The 23,440-nt window shown below is 36.4% G+C and overlaps 1 protein-coding gene across 3 annotated transcripts in view; it reads right to left on the reverse strand.

Moving 5' to 3' along the window:
* Window positions 1–1,392: 1,392 nt before the first annotated feature.
* LOC123536435 (mitochondrial import inner membrane translocase subunit TIM50-C-like) overlaps window positions 1,393–23,440 on the reverse strand; it is a 164,039-nt gene continuing 141,991 nt past the window's right edge. For all 3 annotated transcript variants that reach the window (XM_045319631.2, XM_045319638.2, XM_053548913.1), the window contains one exon: window positions 1,393–21,609. In XM_045319631.2, coding sequence (XP_045175566.2) covers window positions 21,526–21,609 — 84 coding nt within the window. In that variant the 3' untranslated portion in view covers window positions 1,393–21,525. The remainder of the gene's footprint in view (window positions 21,610–23,440) is intronic.

The raw sequence follows: 23,440 nt of genomic DNA on the forward strand, positions 1-23,440 counted from the left end.
GTCTCTAGAGAGGTCACAAGGTTTTTCTATTTTTAGACCTACTGACCTAGTTTTTGACCCCACGTGACCCAGTTTCGAACCTGACCTAGATATCATCAAGGTGAACATTCTGACCAATTTTCATGAAGATCTCATGAAAAATATGGCCTCTAGAGAGGTCACAAGGTTTTTTCTATTTTTAGATCTACTGACCTAGTTTTTGACTGCACATGACCCAGTTTCGAACTTGACCTAGATGTCATCAAGATGAACATTCTGACCAACTTTCATAAAGATCCCATGAAAAATGTGACCTCTAGAGTGGTCACAAACAAAAGTTTACGGACGGACGGACGACGGACGCCGCGCGATCACAAAAGCTCACCTTGTCACTTCGTGACAGGTGAGCTAAAATAAACGTGGCCAGGGATTATAACAAATATACTTTCATTCAACACTCAAATTTCAAATATACAAAAGCGCTATTATTTGTCTAAGATTGCAAATGTAGATAAGAAAGACCTATGGAAAGGTAAGTGTATTGAAAATAAAATTTGTTACCTTTTTTGGCCTGGTTTACTAGTAATGATGTATCTAGATGTAATTATTTAAACTGAGAGCCACATTCCACACTCAGAGTCTGGTAAATTACAGTTATACTATATAATTAAAATGTACTGAACTATACTTGAAAATGTAAAAGACTAATGTAACAATCACATTAGCCTGGGAAGCCGTTGATAATATTTGTGCTTTGTCAGAAGAAAGCAACCTAATATTTATGCATTAAAGATATCACTTAATTTGCGCTAATTAGTGTTAATTGGCATTCATCGAGTTTCTGATATTATCAACGCCTGGGGAAATCTGAAGGAGTTTCCATGTAACTACTGATTATCGATTTTCTATAATTAGCCTAATTGACATGTGATCATATCTGCGCTTGCTTGAATCGAAAACGAGGCAATGCTGCCGAAATTTCGACAATTTTCGTAGATCACTAGGTCTGCATTAAAATAACATCTTGATAGCTATCACGCAAATTTAAGTTTATACTGACATATTTAAAAGTTGTTACAACTTGCTGGAAAAGCTATGGGAGGTACAAACTGTATTTGTCTATGGCCCGGAAATGTTCGGAAACCTTCGGAAATACATGATTCGAATCTGTTTTTTCCATGAGAATTCCGTTTCTATTTTTAGCCATGGATTATTGCTTTCAGAAGTTATCGTTCTTTATTAAACACCCGCATATTTCGGGTGTAATATAGGTGGTGCTGCGGTCGGAAAACAGGTTTCCCCAGGCTGTCAATTTGCAGGTAGAAAAAAAATTAGAAATTGTCAGACTGGATTCCCAGGCTACAATCACATATTCTTTCTCACAAAATGGTGTCATTATGCATCTCAAAAGAGGAAATTTCACATTTTATTCTTGTAGCTGTATTAATTACAGGATTACATGTACTTGATTATTAATGACAACCCTGACAGCTAATTTTGAATTATATTTTCAAAACAGGGTAATTGAAAAAAAAAGGAATAAACAATCAAATAAGCAATAATGAGAACAACTATTTCTGATAAAAACCTAACTATTCGTCTCTGTAGAAATTGTTCTTAAAATGCATAAATATCTGGCATATTATTGAACAGTGTGGTCCTTGATCACATGCATTCTGGCTGGGTACATACCGGCTACTTTGACAAGTTAGTATATCAATGTACTTTTGTTTTTCATTGCAAATATATAGTATACATGTATAATACATATTTCTGACTGATAGATAATCACAGCGGGCCAGATGGTCAAGCTGGAAATGGATGATCATGTTTGCTTCCAGTAGCCACTGGGTAATAAAACATATGAACCGATGATTCATAATAACCTGATAATAAGCCACATGCTATGACCACCAACCGCTAGCAACATCCCCCTTTAATGTTATTAGTCCCCTACTGGTTGAAAACCAGTTTCGGGGACTATAGGAATGCGCTTTTCCGTCATTCTGTCATTCCGTCCGTCCGCAATTTCGTGTCCGGTCCATAACTCTTTTATCCATGAAGGGATTTTAATATTACTTGGCACAAATGTTCCCCATGATGAGACGACGTGTCATGCGCAAAACCCGGACCCCTAGCTTAAAGGTCAAGGTCACAATTGGAGGTCAAAGGTCAACAGAGCTTTTTTCCTGTCCGGTCCATAACTCTCCCATCCATGAAGGGATTTTAATATCACATGGCACAATTGTACCTCATAATAAGATGATGTGTCATGCACAACTTTCAGACCCCTAGCTCAAAGGTCAAGGTCACACTTAGCAGTCAAATGTTAACATGGCATGAACAGGGTCTGTTTCGTGTCCGGTCCATAACTCTTTCATCCATGAAGGGATTTTAATATTACTTGGCAAAAATGTTCCCCATGATGAGGCGATGTGTCGTGCGGAAAACCCGCAGCCCTAGCTCAAAGGTCAAGGTCACAATTTGAGGTCAAAGGTCAACAGGGCTTTTTTCCTGTCCGGTCCATAACTCTCCCATCTATGAAGGGATTTTAATATCAGTTGGCATAATTGTACCTCATAATAAGACAATGTGTCGTGCACAACTTTCAGACCCCTAGCTCAGAGGTCAAGGTCACACTTAGCAGTCAAATGTTAACATGGCATGAACAGGGTCTGTTTCCTGTCCGGTCTATAACTCTGTCATCCATGAAGGGATTTTGATATTACTTGGCACAAATGTTCCCCATTATGAGGCAACATGTCATGCGCAAAACCCTGACCCCTAGCTCAAAGGTCAAGGTAACAATTGGAGGCCAAAGGTCAATAGAGTTTTTTTCCTGTCCGGTCCAGAACTTTGTCATCCATCAAAGGATCACAATATTACTTGGCATAAATGTTCCCCATGATGAGACGATGTGTCATGCGCAACACCCAGAACCCTAGCTTAAAGGTCAAGGTCACACTTTGAGATCAAAGGTCAATAAGGTTTTTTTCCTGTCCGGTCTGTAACTTTGTCATGCAAAACAGGATTTAAATATCAGTTGGCACAAACATTTCCCTGGATGAGACAACATGTTGTGCGCAAAGCCCCGGCTCTAGGTCTAAGGTCAAGGTCATACTTAGAGGTCAAAGGTCAAATTCAAGAATGACTTTGTCTGGAGCATTTCTTCTTTATGCATTGAGGGATTGTAATGTAACTTGGCACAAATGTTCACCACCATGAGATGAATTGTCACACGCCAGAACCAGGTCCCTAGGACTAAGGTCAAGATCATACTTAGAGGTAAAGGTCAAATTCAAGAATGAGTTTGTCCGGAGCATTTCTTCTTCATGCATGGAGGGATTTTGATGTAACTTGGTAGAAATGTTCACCACTATGAGGCACACTTTTTTTAGAATTATGTCCCTTTGTTGTTACTATAAATAGATTATATTGTAACTTTTTTATTACTGGCCGTAGGGAAAAATTGAGACCACTTTGCTGTGGTACAACATGCACGGTACATCCAAATCTTAGGTGTATTTTGATCTATCTCTACCTGGTTAAGAGTTTCTTGTGGACTTAAATTTTATAGATTTTTTTTTTTTTTTATTTAGGGTTTATCCAAGTGCTTTGTTATATTATATTGTATATATAGTACAATATTGTTTATACATCATTGACAGATATCAGTTCATTATGTTATACTGCAGTAGAGAAAATCAGGTGCCTTCCAGTAGGGGACTTTGTATTGCATGGCAATACTTCATTCACTTGTTTTAATGATTTTCATAATAAAAATATATCTTAAATATAGAACTGGTCACAAAAGCATAAAAAAGTACAGTTTTGCAACTTTTTAAGTAAAAGTTGAAAATAATATTCTCCAAGGCCATAAAAATATTTAGGGTTGGGCCAAAAATTTAGGGTAAGTCAGGATACCGGAAACAAACATTTTTTTTTATGCCTTACCGGTCATATATTATTGATTCAGAGAAGATTTTCAAAGTTTCTTATATAAAAGCCTATAGTAAGTACATGTCAGACACAGTGCCGTGGCCATTTTTGACCTCTGACAATAATTTAGACAATATGGTAGAGAGTCAAACTCTTATATAACAAGCCAAGTATCAAAACTCTAGCGAAAAGGATTTTGAAAGTCTGATAGCTTAAAACCAATTTTTAGCTCCACTATTCGGAGAATAGGGGGGCTATTCTACTCGCCCTTGCGTCAGCGTGACCTTTCTTGGTTAAAGTTTTGCGGTAACCTTTGTTTTCTTTGTTACTATTGCATATATCTTACTGTAACTTCACATAAACATTGTCTAGCCTACAAACAAAGTATGTGCAGGGGCTGGGCCCATTATACCCAAGATCAAGGTCACCAAGGTGTAATACTTATTATAGGTTATTTTTAAGGTTTAAGTTTCTCGGCAACCTTTGTTTTTCTGTCATATCTTTGTGACTATTTCTTAAATCTTACTGTAACTTCACATAAACATTGTTCAGCATACAAACAAAGTATGTGCAGGGGCTGGGCCCTTTATACCCAAGGTCAAGGTCACCAAGATGTAATACTTAGGTTATTTTTAAGGTAAAAGTGTACTATTGCTTATATCTTACTTGAACTATGTAAAGCGCCTTTGAACGTGAAATTGATCATGAAAAGGGCGCTATATAAATCTGGTATAATATATATATCAGTCAAAACCAAAAATTTGACCCACTTTAGCAAATTCCTTGTCGCCTTCATTCTTGTTCATCTATTACAAACACATGATGAATAAATTACATTGGAAAGAGGTTTTTACTTTAGCAAGGGCATATTCTTTGTCTTTTTAATACTTTTAGTCGACTTTTTTCTACTTTGTCTTTTTAATACTTTTAGTCGATTTTTTTCTACTTTCTATGTGTAGTAGGACTGAAATAAAAGCTTTCTGCTCATTTCAGCCATGTCACCAAGTATACTGACCCAAATAATAACTCTGTTGATAGCACTGGAGTACATCTGTGCACCAAAACTACATGCAGTATTATGAAAGAGGGTTCATTGTAATTGCGGAAGGACATTTTGGATAGCATAAGCACAAAATGCATTCATCCCGGTCATAACTATTACTGTCGTCTAAAACAGTTCTTACCTAACGTAACAATAACTAATATATTAACACAGTATTTTGAAAAAGGTATAGATGTGACAAAATTGACACAAACTGTCGTCAAATGATATATCTTTATTAAAATAACTCCCTTGTTACTATCTGATAAGTAAATATTTCTGACATTATCGTTTCCAGTTTATTTTTATTTTGTCGCGATTTAAAAACCTCTCCTCCGTAACGGGGACTTCTTCAAATGTACGTGATAACAATGGTGTTTTCCCTCTGTGTCTGTATCATTTACCTTGAATACATCAGTAGGAAGGCTTGTTTTTAGTATATGCCATCAAGGTATCGAACAGTTATCAAATACTGAAATAATTTTATCTCTTCCGTAACGTATCACTTCCGTAACATAACATCTTAGCTGTTGTAACTGCCTACTGAAATGCGGAAAGCACAATAAAGTTTCTTTCATGCGTCACTAAAAGGAAGCAGAGGCTGATCTGCAAAGACTTTTAAGTGTAATTTTAAATTATTGGTGGAACAGTATTTCAATTAATGAGGTAAGTTCATAGTTATATACAAAAAAAGCATTCTACTACATGATGTTTATGAGACTATGTTTTAAGGTGTTTGAATATGTTTTCTCTGCTTTTCCAATTTGGTTTGAATGTAAAACTATACATAAAATATAGCGCTGAAATAAATATGCCTCTTTAAACATATCCGTTACGGAGGCGATAATGTGTTCGTAAATTCCATTGCGACATTCAAATTTCATACATGAAAGTTTGGCCAAAGAGATATGTCAAAACTGACTCAGATTCAAGAAATACATATTTTTTTCTGACTATTTTATCAGTAGAAAAGTGATATAGAGCTTGATTTTTCCCACAATACCGTTATGGAGGTGAGATAGTTTGTCTGACTGCATTGGACTTGTCCTTGTTTAGTCACTGCACCAATAAGATCTAGTTTCAGTAATGTTCTCGTCATTATGTAATATTTAAAATCTTACTAACATTTTTAAAAAATAAATGTGCCTTTGGCGACCGCATGTTTTATTCTGTTACCGAGAAGATATTATGTTACGGAGGTTACATAGAAATTTTATCATTTATGTAGTAGAAATAAGGTATTCTTAGACTTGTTTTTATTGCAAATAGGTTTTTCTGAATTTCTTTTTTTTTTGACAAATTTGACTATTTTTCTTCCATGTGCAAAGAAAATATAGTGGCACATATGACTTACAATGATTTGAATGGACTTAATCAAACCGAGTCTGCTATTATTTTAGTTGACTGCATTCTTTGCTTTCAAAGAATCTTTACAGACTTTATTATCCAATAGAAACTGTTGTATGTTGAACGTCCCAAGCATCGATGTGACAGAATAAAAAACAGAAAATGTTAGTAAGGAAACGTTTATTAACATTATTAATTGAGTTGGAACAGTTTAGAAAATGCTTGACAAACACACTAATATCAGAAAAGTAACCGAAAAATGCAAATTCAACTGTTGCTGACAAATCACAGAGATATGTGTGCGAGGAGAGACATCTGGATGGCTGCGTAATTTAAGACATGGCTCATGATAAAGTTCAGATTAATTTTCTTACTGAATCTTGGAAACATAGTAACAAATGCAAAGTCCCATTCGTCCAAGATGTAAAAAGAATAAAAGAAATCAGACGTATACAAAATAGTTGATTATTTAGAAAAGACAAGAACATTAAGAAATGTTCGATGTTCTTTGACGGAGATCATAGATGGATAGAAAGCCTGCACCATGAGAGGGCTTTATCATTTGAACCGTTTCTAAAGAGCCCTGACATTTTATATTATGGCCGTTAATCTATTACACAAAGCAGTTTGATTATAGGCTTAACTATACATGTAACACAATTTCCGTAACGCATAATCACTTCCGTTACTAGATGCTCCAATATTTGCTGTATATACAGATTTTTTTCTAAATGCCACTCATGGTAGTTTAGTTTAGTTGCTGTTTAGTCTTATGCAGGTAATTGTTTGAAAATGTACAGTTTCAATGGTTGTCTCTTTAATGAAATGTATTGAATGTTTTTGAATTTATGTTAGGTGACAGGTTTCTAATACTTAAGCAGTGCCAGAACTGTAATATGTCAACTTATTGTGTTGTGTTTTAATCAATTCCTTAAAACATTTAATAAAGTTCCAAAATCATGTTCCCATGGTAGAAAAAAACAACAACAATATATTCTTTAGGCTTATGTTTTCATTTCATTGTAAATTTTATCACTTCCGTAACGGAGTTGTCTGTTTTTAGAATCGCCATTCCAGCACTGTAATATACGTAGCATATCCGTAACTTATTGTGTGGTGTTATGGACATTCTAAATTGACAGAGGGTTGCCAATTTTCTTCTATCCGATGCTCAATTTAATAATTATAACAAATGTAAATATTCAATTTTTTGTTTTAAAAATACAGCTTAAAATTGTCAGTCATATACCATTGTTCTCTCTCAGTATTGACGGTAGAAAATGTCATATTGATTGGATTGTGTGTCGGACGTGTTTATCAATTATGTTTCATTAAAGGGTTTCTTTTGACTAAGTAACTGCGTTATTGTTTAATTTCTTAATGTCTGAAAATATAGATGGTCACTAAATTCTACCCTCCGTAACATGAGTAAATGCACATATGTATCAACATTCGATATTGTTTAAACGCTATCAATGTTGTGGTAGCAATTTTTCAGAGACAACCAGGAGATGTTGGACTTTTGAATAAAACAAGTTAAGAACTGTTATTTAACATTCACATTTTTAAGATTTTTCTAATTGTAAGTGGGTCGAATTTTTGGTTTTGGCTGTATATATATAAAAGTTTCTCGGCAACCTTTGTTTTTCTGTCATATCTTTGTTACTATTGCTTAAATCTTACTGTAACTTCACATAAACATTGTTCAGCATACATACAAAGTATGTGCAGGGGCTGGGCCCATTATACCCAAGGTCAAGGTCACCAAGATGTAATACTTAGGTTATTTCTAAGGTAAAAGTTTCTTGGCAACCTTTGTTTTTCTGTCATATCTTTGTTACTATTGCTTATATCTTACTGTAACTTCATATAAACATTATCCAGCATACAAACAAAGTATGTGTAGGGGCTGTGCCCATTATACCCAAGGTCAAGGTCACCAAGGTGTTATACTTTGGTTACTTTTAAGGTTAAAGTTTTTCGGCAACCTTTCTGTCATATCTTTGTTACTGGTGCTTATATCTTACTGTAACTTCACATAAACATTGTCCAGCATACAAACAAAGTATGTGCAGGGGCTGGGCCCATTGTATCCAAGGTAAAGGTCACCAAGGTGTTATACTTGGAATTATTTTGATGTTAATTTTTCGAAAGCTTTGTTTATAGACATATCTTTGGTACCTTACAAGATAATGACTTGATCATCATCTGCATGTTTGGTTACAATCCCCATAACTCTAATTGTATTTTTGACAGAATTATGCCCCTTTCATACTTAATGTGTTTTGGCAATTTTTGCTTTCTGGATATAACTTTAGTACAATATAAGATAATGACTTGAAACTTAAAATGATCATCATCATTTGCATGTGTGGTAACAATCCCCATAACTCTAATTTGTATTTTTGACCAAATTATATCCCTGTCATACTTAAATTTTTTGACAAACTTAGTTTTCTTGACATAACTTTGGTACTATATAAGATAATGACTTGAAACTCAAAATATATCTTTACCATCATCATCATCATAACCCCTTCCATACTTGACCTTTAACCCCTCTGAGTAGTAGGGTTTTTTTATGTCTTGGTGTATCTTCCATTTAAAGTTAAAGTCTCTTATTGAGATATAAATTCATTTTACTGTCAAATTGTCAAATAGCGGAGCGCGCTGTCTTACGGACAGCTCTTGTTAACCAAAAGACCCGTATGTTCAATGAACCGGAACCATTTGAACAACTTTGAAAGAGGGCTACCCAGAGATAATTTGTGCAAAGTTTCATCAAAATCCATTCAGTGGCTTTGGACGAGATGTTGTTTAAAGAAAGTGTTAATGAAAAGTAACTTCGCCCTCTGGCGGCCATGTTTTTTGACCAATCAGAAAACATTGAACATATTTGTAGAAGGTCACACAAGGACAATTTCTGTGAAATTATTTAAAATCTGGCTAACAGTTTTATACAAGAAGATTTTCTATTTTTCTACTATATACATAAAGGGAAAGGTGACCATGCCAGTGACCTGGCAGCCATTTTTGGTGGAGTGGTTTTGCACGAGATGTTGTTTAAAGAAAGTGTTGATTAAGACAAGAACCATTTGTGTAAAATTATTCTAAAATCTGGCCAGCAGTTTCACACAAGAAGATTTTTCATCGCCTTGATAGCCTAGTGGTAGAGCATCCACTTTGAGTGCTGGAGGGAGGTCGTGGGTTCGATTCCCGGCCATGTCATACCAAAGATGTGAAAAATGGTACCAGTAGCTCTTGATTGGCGCAAGATCAGCATTAAAAGGGAAACTGGCCTCTTCTCTTATAACCTCATGGCGATGGATTCCATCAGGAATGAGGTGTTGAGAGTGATTAATATGAGTTATAGAACTTCCCTCACAATCGACCTTAAATAAATTATGTATAAACTAAGAAGATTTTTAAGTTTCTACTATATATTTATAGGAAAAAGTGACCATGCCCTCTGGCGGCCATGTTTTTTGACGAATCAAAATGATTTGAACAATCTTGGTAGAGGGTCGCACAAGGACCATTGTGTAAAATTATTTTAAAATCGGACCAGCAGTTCGATTCGCACATATATTTTTTTTTTAATTTCCACTATATACATATAGGGATAAGTGACCACACCCTCTGGTGGTCATGTTTTTTTGACCAATCACAATAATTTGAACAATCTTGGTACAAGGTGACATAAGGACCATTTGTGTGAAATTATTTCAAAATCGGACTATTGCTTTAGGAGGAGATGTCGTTTGAAGATTTTTCTATTTTTAGCTCTGGCGGCCGCTATGTGCAACCAAGCAGAACCGTTTGAACAACTTTGGTAGAGGAACATCTATGCCAAGTTTCACCATAAGCATTGCTCAGGTGAGCTCAAAACTTTAACTGACAACGAGGCGAGTAGTATAGCACTCCATCTTCTTCGAATAGTCGAGCTTAAATGGTTCCATATTCGAACTTTACCTAGATTTCATCAAGGAAATCATTCTGACCAAAATTCATGAAAATTAATTGAAAAATACAGCCTCTATCGCATACACAAGCTTTTTCTTTAATATGACCTAGTGACCTACTTTTTGACCCCAGATGACCCCTTTTCAAACTCGGCCTAGACTTCGTCAAGGTAATCATTCTGACCAAAATTCATGAAGATTAATTGAAAAATACAGCCTCTATCGCATACACAAGGTTTTTCTTTGATTTGACCTAGTGACCTAGTTTTTGATCCCAGATGACCCATTTTCGAACACGACCTAGATTTCATCAAGGTCATCATTCTGACCAAAATTCATGAAGATTAATTGAAAAATACAGCCTCTATCGCATACACAAGATTTTTCTTTGATTTGACCTAGTGACCTAGTTTTTGACCCCAGATGACCCATTTTCGAACTCGGCCTAGATTTCATCAAGGTCATCATTCTGACCAAATTTCATGAAGATCAGTTGAAAAATACAGCCTCTATTGCATACACAAGCTAAATGTTGACAGACGACAGACGCCGGACATCAAGCGATCGGAAAAACTGGCATACACAAGGTTTTTCTTCGAGCTAAAAAGTAAAATACGCATTCTATGAGAAATATGCTGAATTTTATATTAAACAAATTGTCGAAACATGCAGTGCAATACTGGTTTCTATTGTATTGTCACGTAATAGAAAGAAAAGCTTCCAATTGGTTAAAAATATATAGGTGTGAAATAAAATTTCTTATTTTACATTTTCATTTGATAAATATTGGGATATATAAACAGTATGAATCAAAGGCAAGTTTTGAAATAGCTTGCATATTATTTTTTTCCAATCTGTTGTTGCACAACAATTCAAGATATGCTAAGAGATGTAATAGTAATTTTACAAAACTGCATTTCTAATGAATTTTGGCAAAATATATCATTGTCAATGCAAATCTTTGACAAATATAATACAATAGTTCTTATATTCATATTATTCCTTAGACAAGTATGTTTGTTAAATCTAAACTACTGCTACTCGTCATGGTTGGGCAACGAGGATAAGAAAATCATATTTTAAATATACATGTATTAAGCATTAGGTGAATTTACATACATGTAAATGATCTGTTCAAACTTTGAACAAATTGATTACTTGACCAATATCTTATTAACCATCTTTAAACATGGTATTCCAACCCAAACAAAAATAACAAAACTATGAAGAATTACCTAGGCACGACATGACATGGGTACATTTGAGCCAATTTTACAAGTAATACTTCTGAGGTTTTGATTCTGTCATTGAAACTGCCAACCACTTGCATTGAAATTACTGCAAATCGACTCGGCACTAAAACATGTTGAATTAATTAGTCAAGTTGTTTTACCACTAATATGATAAGAAAAAGTTACTACTACACCTGGTGAACAACATGCCCTTTTCATGTTACTAATACATCTAGATTATTTCCCCTTAAACGCTTTTCTATCTAGTAACTTGTATACAATATAGCAAAAAAATTATGTAACAAAACAAGTGTTCTCTGGCATTTCCTTGTAGTATATGCATTTTCTTTGTACATCTCAGACAAACCTGTGTGAGCAAAAAGTATTTTGAATTTTTACATGCCATGCAATACAAAGTTCCCTACTGGAAGGCAACTAATTTTCTCTACTGCAGTATAACATAATGATCTGATATCTGTCAATGATGTATTTTGTTTGTATGTAAGTTTATTTACAGTTGCCACCAGTAACCCATATAGGCTACTCCTCCAGAAGACTGTTAGTAATCTTAGTGGGAGGATAGTGCAAGATTAAGAAGATGCTCCAATTCCAAAAGCTTCCCTGGTTCTTTAGCATGCTAGGTGTAAAACACCCATACACAGGACTCTTATCCCAATGTTAGTAATTTTTAGTTGGAGAAGCGAGGGCTCGAACTCAACCCCTTGAATCGTAGTCAAACAGTGTTATCACTGGACCACTGCGTCCGCTGTAGCAAATGATGTATAAACAATATCATACTTTATATACAGTATGTTATAACACAAAGTTTGGATTAAAATTTGCATATATAAAAATCTACAGTTGTTGATTGCTTATAACATCTATAAATATAAACAAGAGGGTCACGATGACACTATATCGCTCACCTGTTCAACTTGACCTTGGAATCCTCAAGATAAACTTTTAACAAACTTTCCCTTTTTTTGAGTGGTGACCTAGTTTTTGACCCCACATGACCAAGTTTCAAACTTGGCCTAGGAATCATCAAGATAAACATTCTTACAATGTTTCATGAAGATAAGGTCATTAATATAGCCTGTAGAGTGTCAACAAGCTTTTCCTTTGATATGAGCGGGTGACCTACTTTTAGACCCCACATAACCCAGTTTCCAACTTGGCCTAAGAATCATCAAGATAACATTCTGTGCAAGTTTTTAATTTCCGCTATATACATATAAGAAAAAGTGACCACATCCCTGGCGGCCATGTTTTTTGACGAATCGGTACAATTTGAATTATCTTTGTAGAGGGTGACAGAAAGACCATTTGTGTAAAATTATTTTAAAATCGGACCATTTGCTTAGGAGGAGATGTCGTTTGAAGATTTTTCTATTTTCTGCTCTGGCAGCTTCTGTGTGTAACCAAGCAACTTTGGAAGAGGACCACTCAAGGAACATCCAGGCCAAGTTTCATCAAAATCCATTCAGTGGTTTTGGAGGAGATGTCACTTAAACATAATTGTTAACGACGGACGACTTGACAGACAAACAGATGGACACAGCGTGATCACAATACCTCACCATAAGCACTTTGTGCTCAGGTGAGCTAAAAACAAAAAAGTAGGTCAGTAGGTCCAGGTCAAATGACCCCTAATTTTAAAATCGGACCATTGGCTTAGGAGGAGATGTCGTTTGAAGATTTTTCTATTTTTTTGCTCTGGCAGCTCCTATGTGCAACCAAGAAACTTTGGAAGAGGACCACTCAAGGGACATCCAGGCCAAGTTTCATCAAAATCCATTCAGTGGTTTAGGAGGAGATGTCCTTTAAACATAACTGCTGACGACGGACGACTTGACAGAACTAGAGGACCATGATGGTCCTGAATCGCTCACCTCTTCCCACATGACCCAGTTTTGAGTATGACCTCGTTTTTTTTTATTATTTGACATAGTGACCTAGTTTTTGAGCACATGTGACCCAGTTTTGAACTTGACCTAGATATTATCTAGATAAAAATTCTGACCAATTTTCATGAAGATCCATTAAAAAATATGGTCTCTAGAGAGGTCACAAGGTTTTTCTATTATTTGACCTATTGACCTAGTTTTCGAAGGTACGTGACCCTGTTTCGAACTTGACCTAGATATCATCAAGATGAACATTCAGACCAATTTTCATACAGATCCCATGAAAAATATGGCCTCTAGAGAGGTCACAAGGTTTTTCTATTATTTGACCGACTGACCTAGTTTTTGATGGCACATGACCCACTTTCGAACTTGACCTAGATATCATCAAGATGAACATTCAGACCAACTTTCATACAGATCCCATGAAAAATATGGCCTCTAGAGAGGTCACAATGTTTTTCTATTATTTGACCTACTGACCTAGTTTTTGAAGGCACGTGACCCATTTTCGAACTTGACCTAGATATCATCAAGGTAAACATTCTGACCAATTTTCATGAAGATCTCATGAAAAATATGGCCTCTAGAAACGTCACAAGGTTTTTCTATTTTTAGACCTACTGACCTCTTTTCACCCCAGGGGCATAATTTGACAATTCTTGTTAGAGAACCACTAGGCAATGCTACATACCAAGTATCAAAGGCCAAGGCCTTGAACTTTCAGACAAGAAGATTTTTTTCCTATATAAATCTATGTAAAACTTGGGATCCTCGGTGCAGGGCCTCTTTTCACCCCAGGGTAATAATTTGAATTAATCTTGGTAGAGGACCAAAAGGCAATGCTACATACCAAATATAAAAGGCCTAGGTCTTGTGGTTTCAGGCAAGAAGATTTTTCAAGTTTTTTTCCCTATGTAAATCTATGTAAAACTTGGGACCCCCTAGGTGGGGCCTCTTTTTATCTCAGGGGCATAATTTGAATAATCTTGGTATAGGACCATTAGGCAATGCAACATACCAAATATTAAAAGCCCAGGCCTTGCAGTTTCAGACAAGAAGATTTTTTAAAGTTTTTTCCTTTATAAGTCTATGTAAAATTTGGGACCCCCGGGGCGGGGCCTCTTTTCACCCAAGGGGCGTAACTTGAAAAATCTTCGTAGAGGACCACCAGGCAATGCTAAATACCAAATATCAAAGGCCTAGGTCTTGTGGTTTAAGACGAGAAGATTTTTAAATTTTTTCCTATGTCAGTCTATGTAAAACTTGGGACCCCCAGGGTGGGGCCTCTTTTCACTCCAGGGGCATAATTTGAACAATCTTGGTAGAAGACCACAGGATGATGTTACACAGCCCTAGGACAAGATTTTCAAAGTTTTTCCCTATATAAGTCTATATAAATCATGTGACCCCAAGGGGGGGCCATATTTGACCCTTGGGGGATGATAATTTGTACAATCTCGGTAGAGGACCACTAGATGATGCTACGTACCAAATATCAAAGCCCTAGGACCTTGATAGAAGACCACTAGATTATGTTACACAGCCCTAGGACAAGATTTTCAAAGTTTTTCCCTATATAAGTCTATATAAACCATGTGATCCCCAAGTGGAGGGGCGCATATTTGACCCTAAGGGGATGATAATTTCTCGGTAGAGGACCGCTAGATGATGCTACGTACCAAACATCAAAGCCCTAGGACCTGTGGTTTTGGACAAGAAGATTTTCAAAGTTTTCCCTATATATGTCTATGTAAACCATGTGACCCCCAGGGCTAGGCCATTTTTTACCCTAGGAGGATAATTTGAACAACTTTGGTAGAGGACGACTAGATGATGCTACATACCAAATATAAAAGCCCTAGGCCATGTGGTTTTGGACAAGAAAAGTTTTTCCTTTCAGTTGCTATGGCAACCAGAGTTCTGTATGGATTTTAATTCTTTGGGTAATTTTGAAAGGGATCAATCCTGTGAAGTTTGGTGTAAATCTGTCCAGTGGTTTTGAAGAAGATTTTCTTAGATATTGTTGACACATGACGGACATCGAGCGGTCACAAAAGCTCACCTTGTGCCTTTGGCTCAGGTGAGCTAAAAAATACAATGAATTTTAAATTGGCCAGTGTTTCTAATATAATGCTAAATTATCAAGTAATGCCTAAAGTTTGTGTACACACTTTTTGCTTTGTGAATGTTTTACAGTCCTTTATATATACGAAGCTTAAAGCTGCTTTTGTATCCCTAGTCACTCCCTTTCCAAGGAAATAAAGTAAAAAAAAATATATATATATTTAAAGGTCCATTACTAAGGGAAAGTGAGTTGGCAATTTTTTTCATAGCCAGTGCATAGACTTCTGCAAGACACTAAATAATGAAGATTGGCAGGTCAAAATTTACAGAAGGTCTTTGGAACTCAAAGAAATGCATGTGTATTATGTTGAAATTTCAATGAATCGACAGGATGACCCCCCAGGTCTTTTTAACTTTCTTCATACTTAATAGAAAAATAATTGTACATATACTGCGATTTATTTCGAATTTCTACATATCAACTTTCATTTTCCAATAAAATGAAATAGTTTCTGTGCTTTTTAAAAGAAATTAAAATGTTCACTTTCCTTAGTATTGGACCTTTAAGGAATTCAAAAAATCTGACACTTCACTACTTGAATATTTTTTGGTCTATAGACATGCATCAAGATTCTGAGAAAGTTGATTTCTTAAACAACAAGAGTGCCAGACAGTCACAAAATAAGCCCGTCATCGAACTTGGCCTAATTGAAGGGCCCTACTCCAAGAGTGACTGGGGCAATTTGGGTGGTTATTGAGCTTGGCCGAAATATTATGCCCACAAACATTGTCAACAAGTTTGGTGAAGATCAGATAAAAACTATTTGACTTACCAGACGGACAAAGCTAAATCTGCAGTTTTTCGAGTAATTCAAGGTCCATAATCCAAGAGTGCATGGGGCGATTTGGCTGGTTATCGAACTTGGCCGAGATATTGGTCCACAAACATTGTCAGCAAGTTTGGTGAAAATCGGATGAAAAATATTTGTCTAAGAAAGCGGGCAGTTTTTCGAGTAATTCAAGGGCCATAATCCAAGAGTGCCTGGGACAATCTGGCTGGTTATCAAACTTGGCTGAGATACTATGCCCTCAAACATTGTCAGCAAGTTTGGTGAAGATCAGATGAAAACTGTTCAACTTACAGAGAGGACATGCTTTTGGACGCCGACAACCCGCCCACTGACTGCGGATGTTCACATAATATCCCCCGTTTCTTCAGAGATGGGCGTATAAAAAAGCACATTTTGTCTTCATATTAGAAAGGTTGAAGGTCTTAGAAAAACATTAGGACTTTGGGGTCATGAAGTTGTAGAGTTCAACATTTAAATTCAGTATTTATTTCACTATTTTTTGTGAAGGTGGTTCCATAACAAGATGTGAAATATTGGTTAGAATAAGATGTAGTTTATGAATAAAATATTTTGCAGAGTTTCAGTTACATATAAAGATCAAAGCTATAAGAATTAAGCTTGGTTTGAAAAAATAAACAAGAGGGCCACGATGGCCCTATATCGCTCACCTGTTATCAATGCACTTAAGGACAAGAAGGTCAAACAACAAAGGGAAGAAATTTAACCAAAAAGAAAACAGAATTCTTACAAGGAACAGATATGTCAAAATACACCAATAATAAAAAAGTTACTAAATAAGCTATTTACAGTAACATAAAAGGGAAGTAATTAAAAATAAAAAATTAATGGAGGTAATTTGTCTTAAATTCAGTCAAAATGTATCTTCACTGATTGTCCAAGTCCATCTGTTGACATAAATGAAATTTCAGATCAGTATGTTCATTAGTTATGGAGATATACCTATTTAAATTTGAAATAAAGGGAGGTAATTTGACATAAAATCAGTCCATAGTTATTTACCCTAATTGTCTCAGTCCAACTAATGACAATAATAAAATTCCAAATAAATCCTAGAAGTACTTACTGATATAAATCCATTTTGATTACAATCAGGGGAGGTAATCAGATATAAAACTAGAGATGCTTTTGAGAAAAGCGCATGTCTCCCACAACTGCCCCTATGAAAAATGTCTAGTTTCTCTAGATGGTTTAGATGAGTGGATCCAATTAGATGGTCTGGATGAGTGGATCCAATCAGTTATTCAAGGGCCATAATTCAAAAGTGCATGGGCGGATTTGGCTAGTTATCGAACTTGGCTGAGGTCTTATGGTCAAACACTTGTTCAAGACTGGTGAAGATCGGATGAGAAATGTTCGACTTAAGAGTGCGAACAAGAGTAAAAAGGCCGATTTGTGGGTTATTCAAGGGCCATAACTCCAAAATGCCTGGACCGATTTAACTAGTTATCGAACTTAGCCAAGGTCTCATGGTCAAACATATTTTGTTCAAGTTTGGTGAAGATCGGGTGAGAAATGTTTGACTTAGAGTGCAGACAAGAGTAAAAAGGCAGATTTTTGGTAATTCAAGGGCCATAACTCCAACATGCTTGGACTGGTTTGGCTAGTTATCGTACTTGGCCAAGGTCTTATGGTCAAACACATTTTGTTTAAGTTTGCTGAAAATCGGATGAGAAATGTTCGCCTTAAGGGTGCGGACAAGCTTTGTGACAGACAGACAGACAGACACACTGACTGGAGTAAATCAATATGTCTCCCACACCACTGTGTGGTTGGAGACATAATAACTCTGGAACCTACCACTGGCTCTGACAGATTCATCATGGAATCCAAGATTTATTGTTGTTGAAGATATTTTGGAAGTTTGTATCAAATCAAACCATAAATGAAGTCTCTATATGGATGCAAAAGCCAAAATAACAAATTTTTGACCTTTAAGGGGCCATAACTCTGGAACCCATGCTGGAATCTGGCCAGTTCAAACAAGGACCCAAGACCTTATGGTGATACAAGTTTTGTGTAAGTCTGGTTAAAATCAAATGATAAATGAAGCTGCTATTGTGCAAACAAGGTCAAAATAGCTAGTTTTGGCCTTTTCAGGGGCCATAACTTTGGAACCCATAATGAGATCTGGCCAGTTCAATAAAGGAACCGAGAACTTATGGTGACACAAGTTTTGTGCAAGTTTGGTAAAAACCAAATCATAAATGAGGCTGCTATTGTGCAAACAAGGTCAAAATAGTTAATTTTGGCCCTTTCAGGGGCCGTAACTCTGGAACCAATAAAGGAAACTGGCCAGTCCAAGAAAGGAACCGAGATCTTATGGTGATACAAATTGTGTGCAAGTTTGGTTAAAATAAAATCATAAATGAAACTACTATCATGCAGACAAGAAATTGTTGACGGACGGACTGACGTATGACTGACAAAGGGTGATCACAAAAGCTCACCTCGTCACTATGTGACAGGTGAGCTAAACAACAGTTGAAGAAGTGCCTTCATGTAAAATGTCACACTTTTTGGTTTGGATATAAACTGCCCAAAAATGTTTTCTAAAACTGAACTGACCAGGAACAGTTAAACGGTTTCTGGGCGATAACTCAAGAATGCTTGGGCCTAGGATCAGGAAAATTGATAGGGAGATTGATCATGACCAGCAGATGACCCCTATTGATTTTGAGGTCATTTGGTCAAAGTTCAAGGTCAGATTGGCCAGCAACAGTTAAACAGTTTCTGGACGATAACTTGAGAACGCTTGGGCCAAGGGTCATGAAACTTGATAGGGAGGTTGGTCATGACCTGAGGTCGGTAGGCTAAAGGTCAAGGTCACATTGACCCGGAACAGTTAAACCCTTTCCGGACGATACCTTGTTAACACTTGGGCCTAGGATCCCTGAACTTAATAGGGAGGTTGATCATGACCAGCAGATGACCCCTGTTGATTTTGAGGTCAATAGGTCAAAGGTCAATGTCACATTGAAACAGAACAGTAGGACTTTTGTTTACAGTGAGCAAATAATTTCTGTTCCTTGTGCAATTACTGAATGCATCAAGGGGGGCATTTCGTGTTCGACGAGCCCTTATGTGATTAAATTCTGCTCTAATCCTGCCTGACCGTTCATGTGACCTAGTTATTTGTCCAAGATAATCCAGTTTTTAACCTAGCATAGATGATAGAAAGACAAATATGCTAAGCAGGTTTCATGTAAACCAGATAGAAAATGCGACTTCTAGTGTTAATATTGCTACCCTGTATTTTTACCTAGATTTTGACATCAGATGACTTGGTTATCAGTATGTCATAGATATCATAGACATTCTAACAAAGTTTTATGAAGATAAGAAACTGTGGCCTCTAGCCTGTTAACAAGGTTTTCCTATTAACTGACGTAGGGAACTAATTTTAGACCAACAAGCAAATTCAATGAATTGGTATCCACCGCCGAAAGGGTTTGTGGTGAGGAATGGCAAAAAAATATACCTGGCAAAAAGTTAAGGAGGTTACTAAGAAGCAAATAATTTCATTAGTCAAAATCATTTTAACAGAAAATGAATGCTTTTTTTTTAGGGCGGGGGTTTGGGGCAGCGGAGGTGACCAGGTGAGGGTACAAAACTTCACATGTTGATTATAAATACTGATGGAAAAATAAAAACGAAAAAAAAAAAAAAAAAAAATGAGGGGGAGGGATGCATGATCGGGATGGTGGGCATGACTGAGTGGAGAGTGAGGTGGGGAAACGGTACAACTTTGCATGTTAATAAAATATTCATGGAATGTTTGAAAAAAAATAAATAAAAAGGAATGATTTTTTTTTTTGGTAGTGGGGGGGTGGGGGGTGACCAAGGCAAGGTGGTGACCAGGTGACACAACTTCACATATAAAAAACGTTCATGGAAAAGAATGAAAGAAGTTTAATGAAATTCTACCAATTGGTTGGTTTGTTATGTACACATCTGTGGATTTTTAAACAATTAAAGGGCAATAACTCTAAGGGAAACTGAATCGAAGAAAAAAATTGACGGGCATCATCGCAGTATGCTGGTTCATGTTTATTTCAAGTTTTATGAAATTCTACCTGATAGTTACTGAGAAATGGCTGCAGACAGACATTTTTCATTAAATCAAGGGCAATAACTCTAAGGGAAATTGGCCAATCCCAAAAAAACCTTGACGGGCATCATCATAGTATGTTGGTTCATCTTTATTTCAAATTTCATCAAATTCTACCAACTAGTTACTGAGAAATGACTGTGGACGGACATTTTTGGGCATTTTTCAGTAAATAAAGGGCAATAACTCTAAGGGAAATTGACCAATCAAAACAAAACTTGACGGGCATCATTGCAGTATGTTGGTTCATGTTTATTTCAAGTTTCATGAAATTCTACCTGCTAGTTACCGAGAAATGGCTGCAGACGGACGCACGCACGCAGACTGACTGATGGATGGACAACGCCATTTCAATACCCCCTCCCGATTTCATCGGCGGGGCATAAAGATGACCCAGTAATGAACATGTCCAAGGTTTTATTTAGGGTAACATTCTTACTAAGTTTCATAAAGATTTGGCCAAACTGTGACCTGTAGAGTTTAATGCCGGACAACTGAAGATGCAAAAAAACAAACAAAGCGATCACAATAACTCACCTTGTGCAACTTTGCTCAGGTGAGCTAAAAATCTACTACAAGGCAAAACAGGTAGCATACAATTTTTCAAACAATACTATTAATTCAATGTTTTCAGATAATCACTGGAGACCACCTGTTTTTGCATTACTGGCAAAACTATTTGGAATTATGTTCCTGTTTATGTTAAGTACCACAGAAATACAATACTACAAGTTCTAAAGGATAGGTTGAGAACACATTCCTTTGTATCTTGATTTAATCAAGACTTGCAAGTTTGACAAACAACTTATCATCTGTGGCACATGTCTGCACTAAATTATCATTGATATGTCATTAGCTGTTTTACTTCCAGTATCACAACACTTGTAGCATATGCACTATTTGGGATCAGTCCTAAGTACAATATTTCTGATGTCAAACAGTTTGCACTACACAATTCATGCGATTTCATTACAAAAGTGTAAATATAATAGTTCATATTGACATCGAATTACAGAACCTCTCCTGTATGGTGTTTTATACAATATTCACAGTAATGTCAATATTATGTTTCATCTTTTAAATTTGTTCCATATGCTTGTCATATTCTTTGACTCTCGTGACTGTTGGGCTTGAAACTGTCTTTCTTGTTCTTCCTGAAAACAAAAGATAATACACAGGTGAGAACTTGTATCTATACACAGGTGTGAACTTGAATCTATGACAGAAAAGTCCTTCTGTAGGAACGTACTGCATAAAGCTCTGGCAGGTTAAGTCTCTTCTGTTCTCCTGATAAAGACACACCAATATTGCAACACTTCAGGTTTTTGTGATAGAACCCTCCAGGCATAATTTAGGTATTGGCCAGCATTTGGATAAAACCAAGAACTATCAGCCTTTTACTAGCCATCTGGCTTCCTCACATGATACAAGCAGGGGTAGTAAGTTATAATAAAATTTCACAGGTATCATTAGCAAGACAAGAGGGTCAAAATGGCCCTAAGTTGCTCACCTGAGTAACATACAATAACAGTGTAAACATGTTTTACCTTGTGATTTCATGGAGACAAATATTCTGACAAATTTTCATTAAGATTGGACCAAAAAACATGGCTTCTTGAGTGTAAACAAGCTTATTGTTTGATCTGACCTGGTGACCTAGTTTTTGACCCTACATGACCCAGATAAAAATCATGCTATATTTCATGCACACAAACATTCTGACCAAGTTTCATTCACATCAAATGAACAAAAGTGTTAACAAACTATTCCTTCGACTTGAAGGGGTGACCCAGTTTCGCACATAGCCTAAGAATCATCAAGATAAACATTCTGACCAAGTTTCATGTAAATAGGGTCATAAATGTAGCCTCAAGTATGTGTTAACAAGCTCTTCCTTTGATTAAACTGGCTGACCTAGTTTTTGACCCTATATGACCCAGTTTAAAATTTGGCCTAAAAATCATCAAGATAAACATTCTGACCTAGTTTCATGAAGATAGGGCTATAAATGTGGCCTACAGGTTGTTAACAAGCTTTTCCTTTGATTTGACCTGAGGACCTAGTTTTAGACCCGACATACCCAATTTCGATCCAGGCCTAGAAATCATCAAGATAATCATTCTGTGCAAGTCTGTTTCAAATCAAAACATAAATGAAACTTCTGTATGGCTGAAAGGGCCAAACTAGAAAATTTTGCCCCTTTCAAGAGCAGTAACTCCAGAACCCATAGTGGAATCTTGCCAGTTTTCGAAAGGAACTGAGATCTTATTTTGACTTAAGTTTTGTGTAAGTGTTGTTACAATCAAATATAAAATGTCACTTCTATCGTGTTCTATCGTCTTCACAAGGTAAAAATGAACCAATTTTGGCTCTTTCAGGGGTCAATCGGGCCGTAACTCCGGAACCTATGATTGGATCTGACAGATTCATCATGGAATCCAAGATTTATTGTTGTTGAAGATATTTTGCAAGTTTGTATCAAATCAAACCATAAATGAAGTCTCTATATGGCTGCAAAAGCCAAAATAGCAAATTTTGGTCCTTTAAGGGGTCATAACTCTGGAACCTATGATGGGATCTGGCCAGTTTTGGAAAGGAACTGAGATATTATGCCAATACAAGTTGTGTGCAAGTCTGATTAAAGTTGATTGCAAAAAGTGGTCTCTATCATGTTCACAAGCCAAAAATAGCAAATTTTAAGGGGCCAAAACTCTTGCACCCATGATGGGATCTGGCCAGGTTTCACAAGAAACCCAGATCTTATGCCAATACAAGTTGTGTGCAAGTTTGATTAAAGCTGATTGCAAAATGTGGTCTCTATCATGTTCACAAGCCAAAAATAGCAAATTTCTGCCCTTTAAGGGGGCAAAACTCCGGAACCCATGATGGGATCTGGCCAGTTTTCGAAAGGAACCGAGATCTTATGCCAATACAAGTTGTGTGCAAGTTTGATTAAAGTTGACTGCAAAATGTGGTCTCTTTATA

Source organism: Mercenaria mercenaria, chromosome 1 (assembly GCF_021730395.1).
Source record: "Mercenaria mercenaria strain notata chromosome 1, MADL_Memer_1, whole genome shotgun sequence".
NCBI classification, from domain to species: domain Eukaryota; kingdom Metazoa; phylum Mollusca; class Bivalvia; order Venerida; family Veneridae; genus Mercenaria; species Mercenaria mercenaria.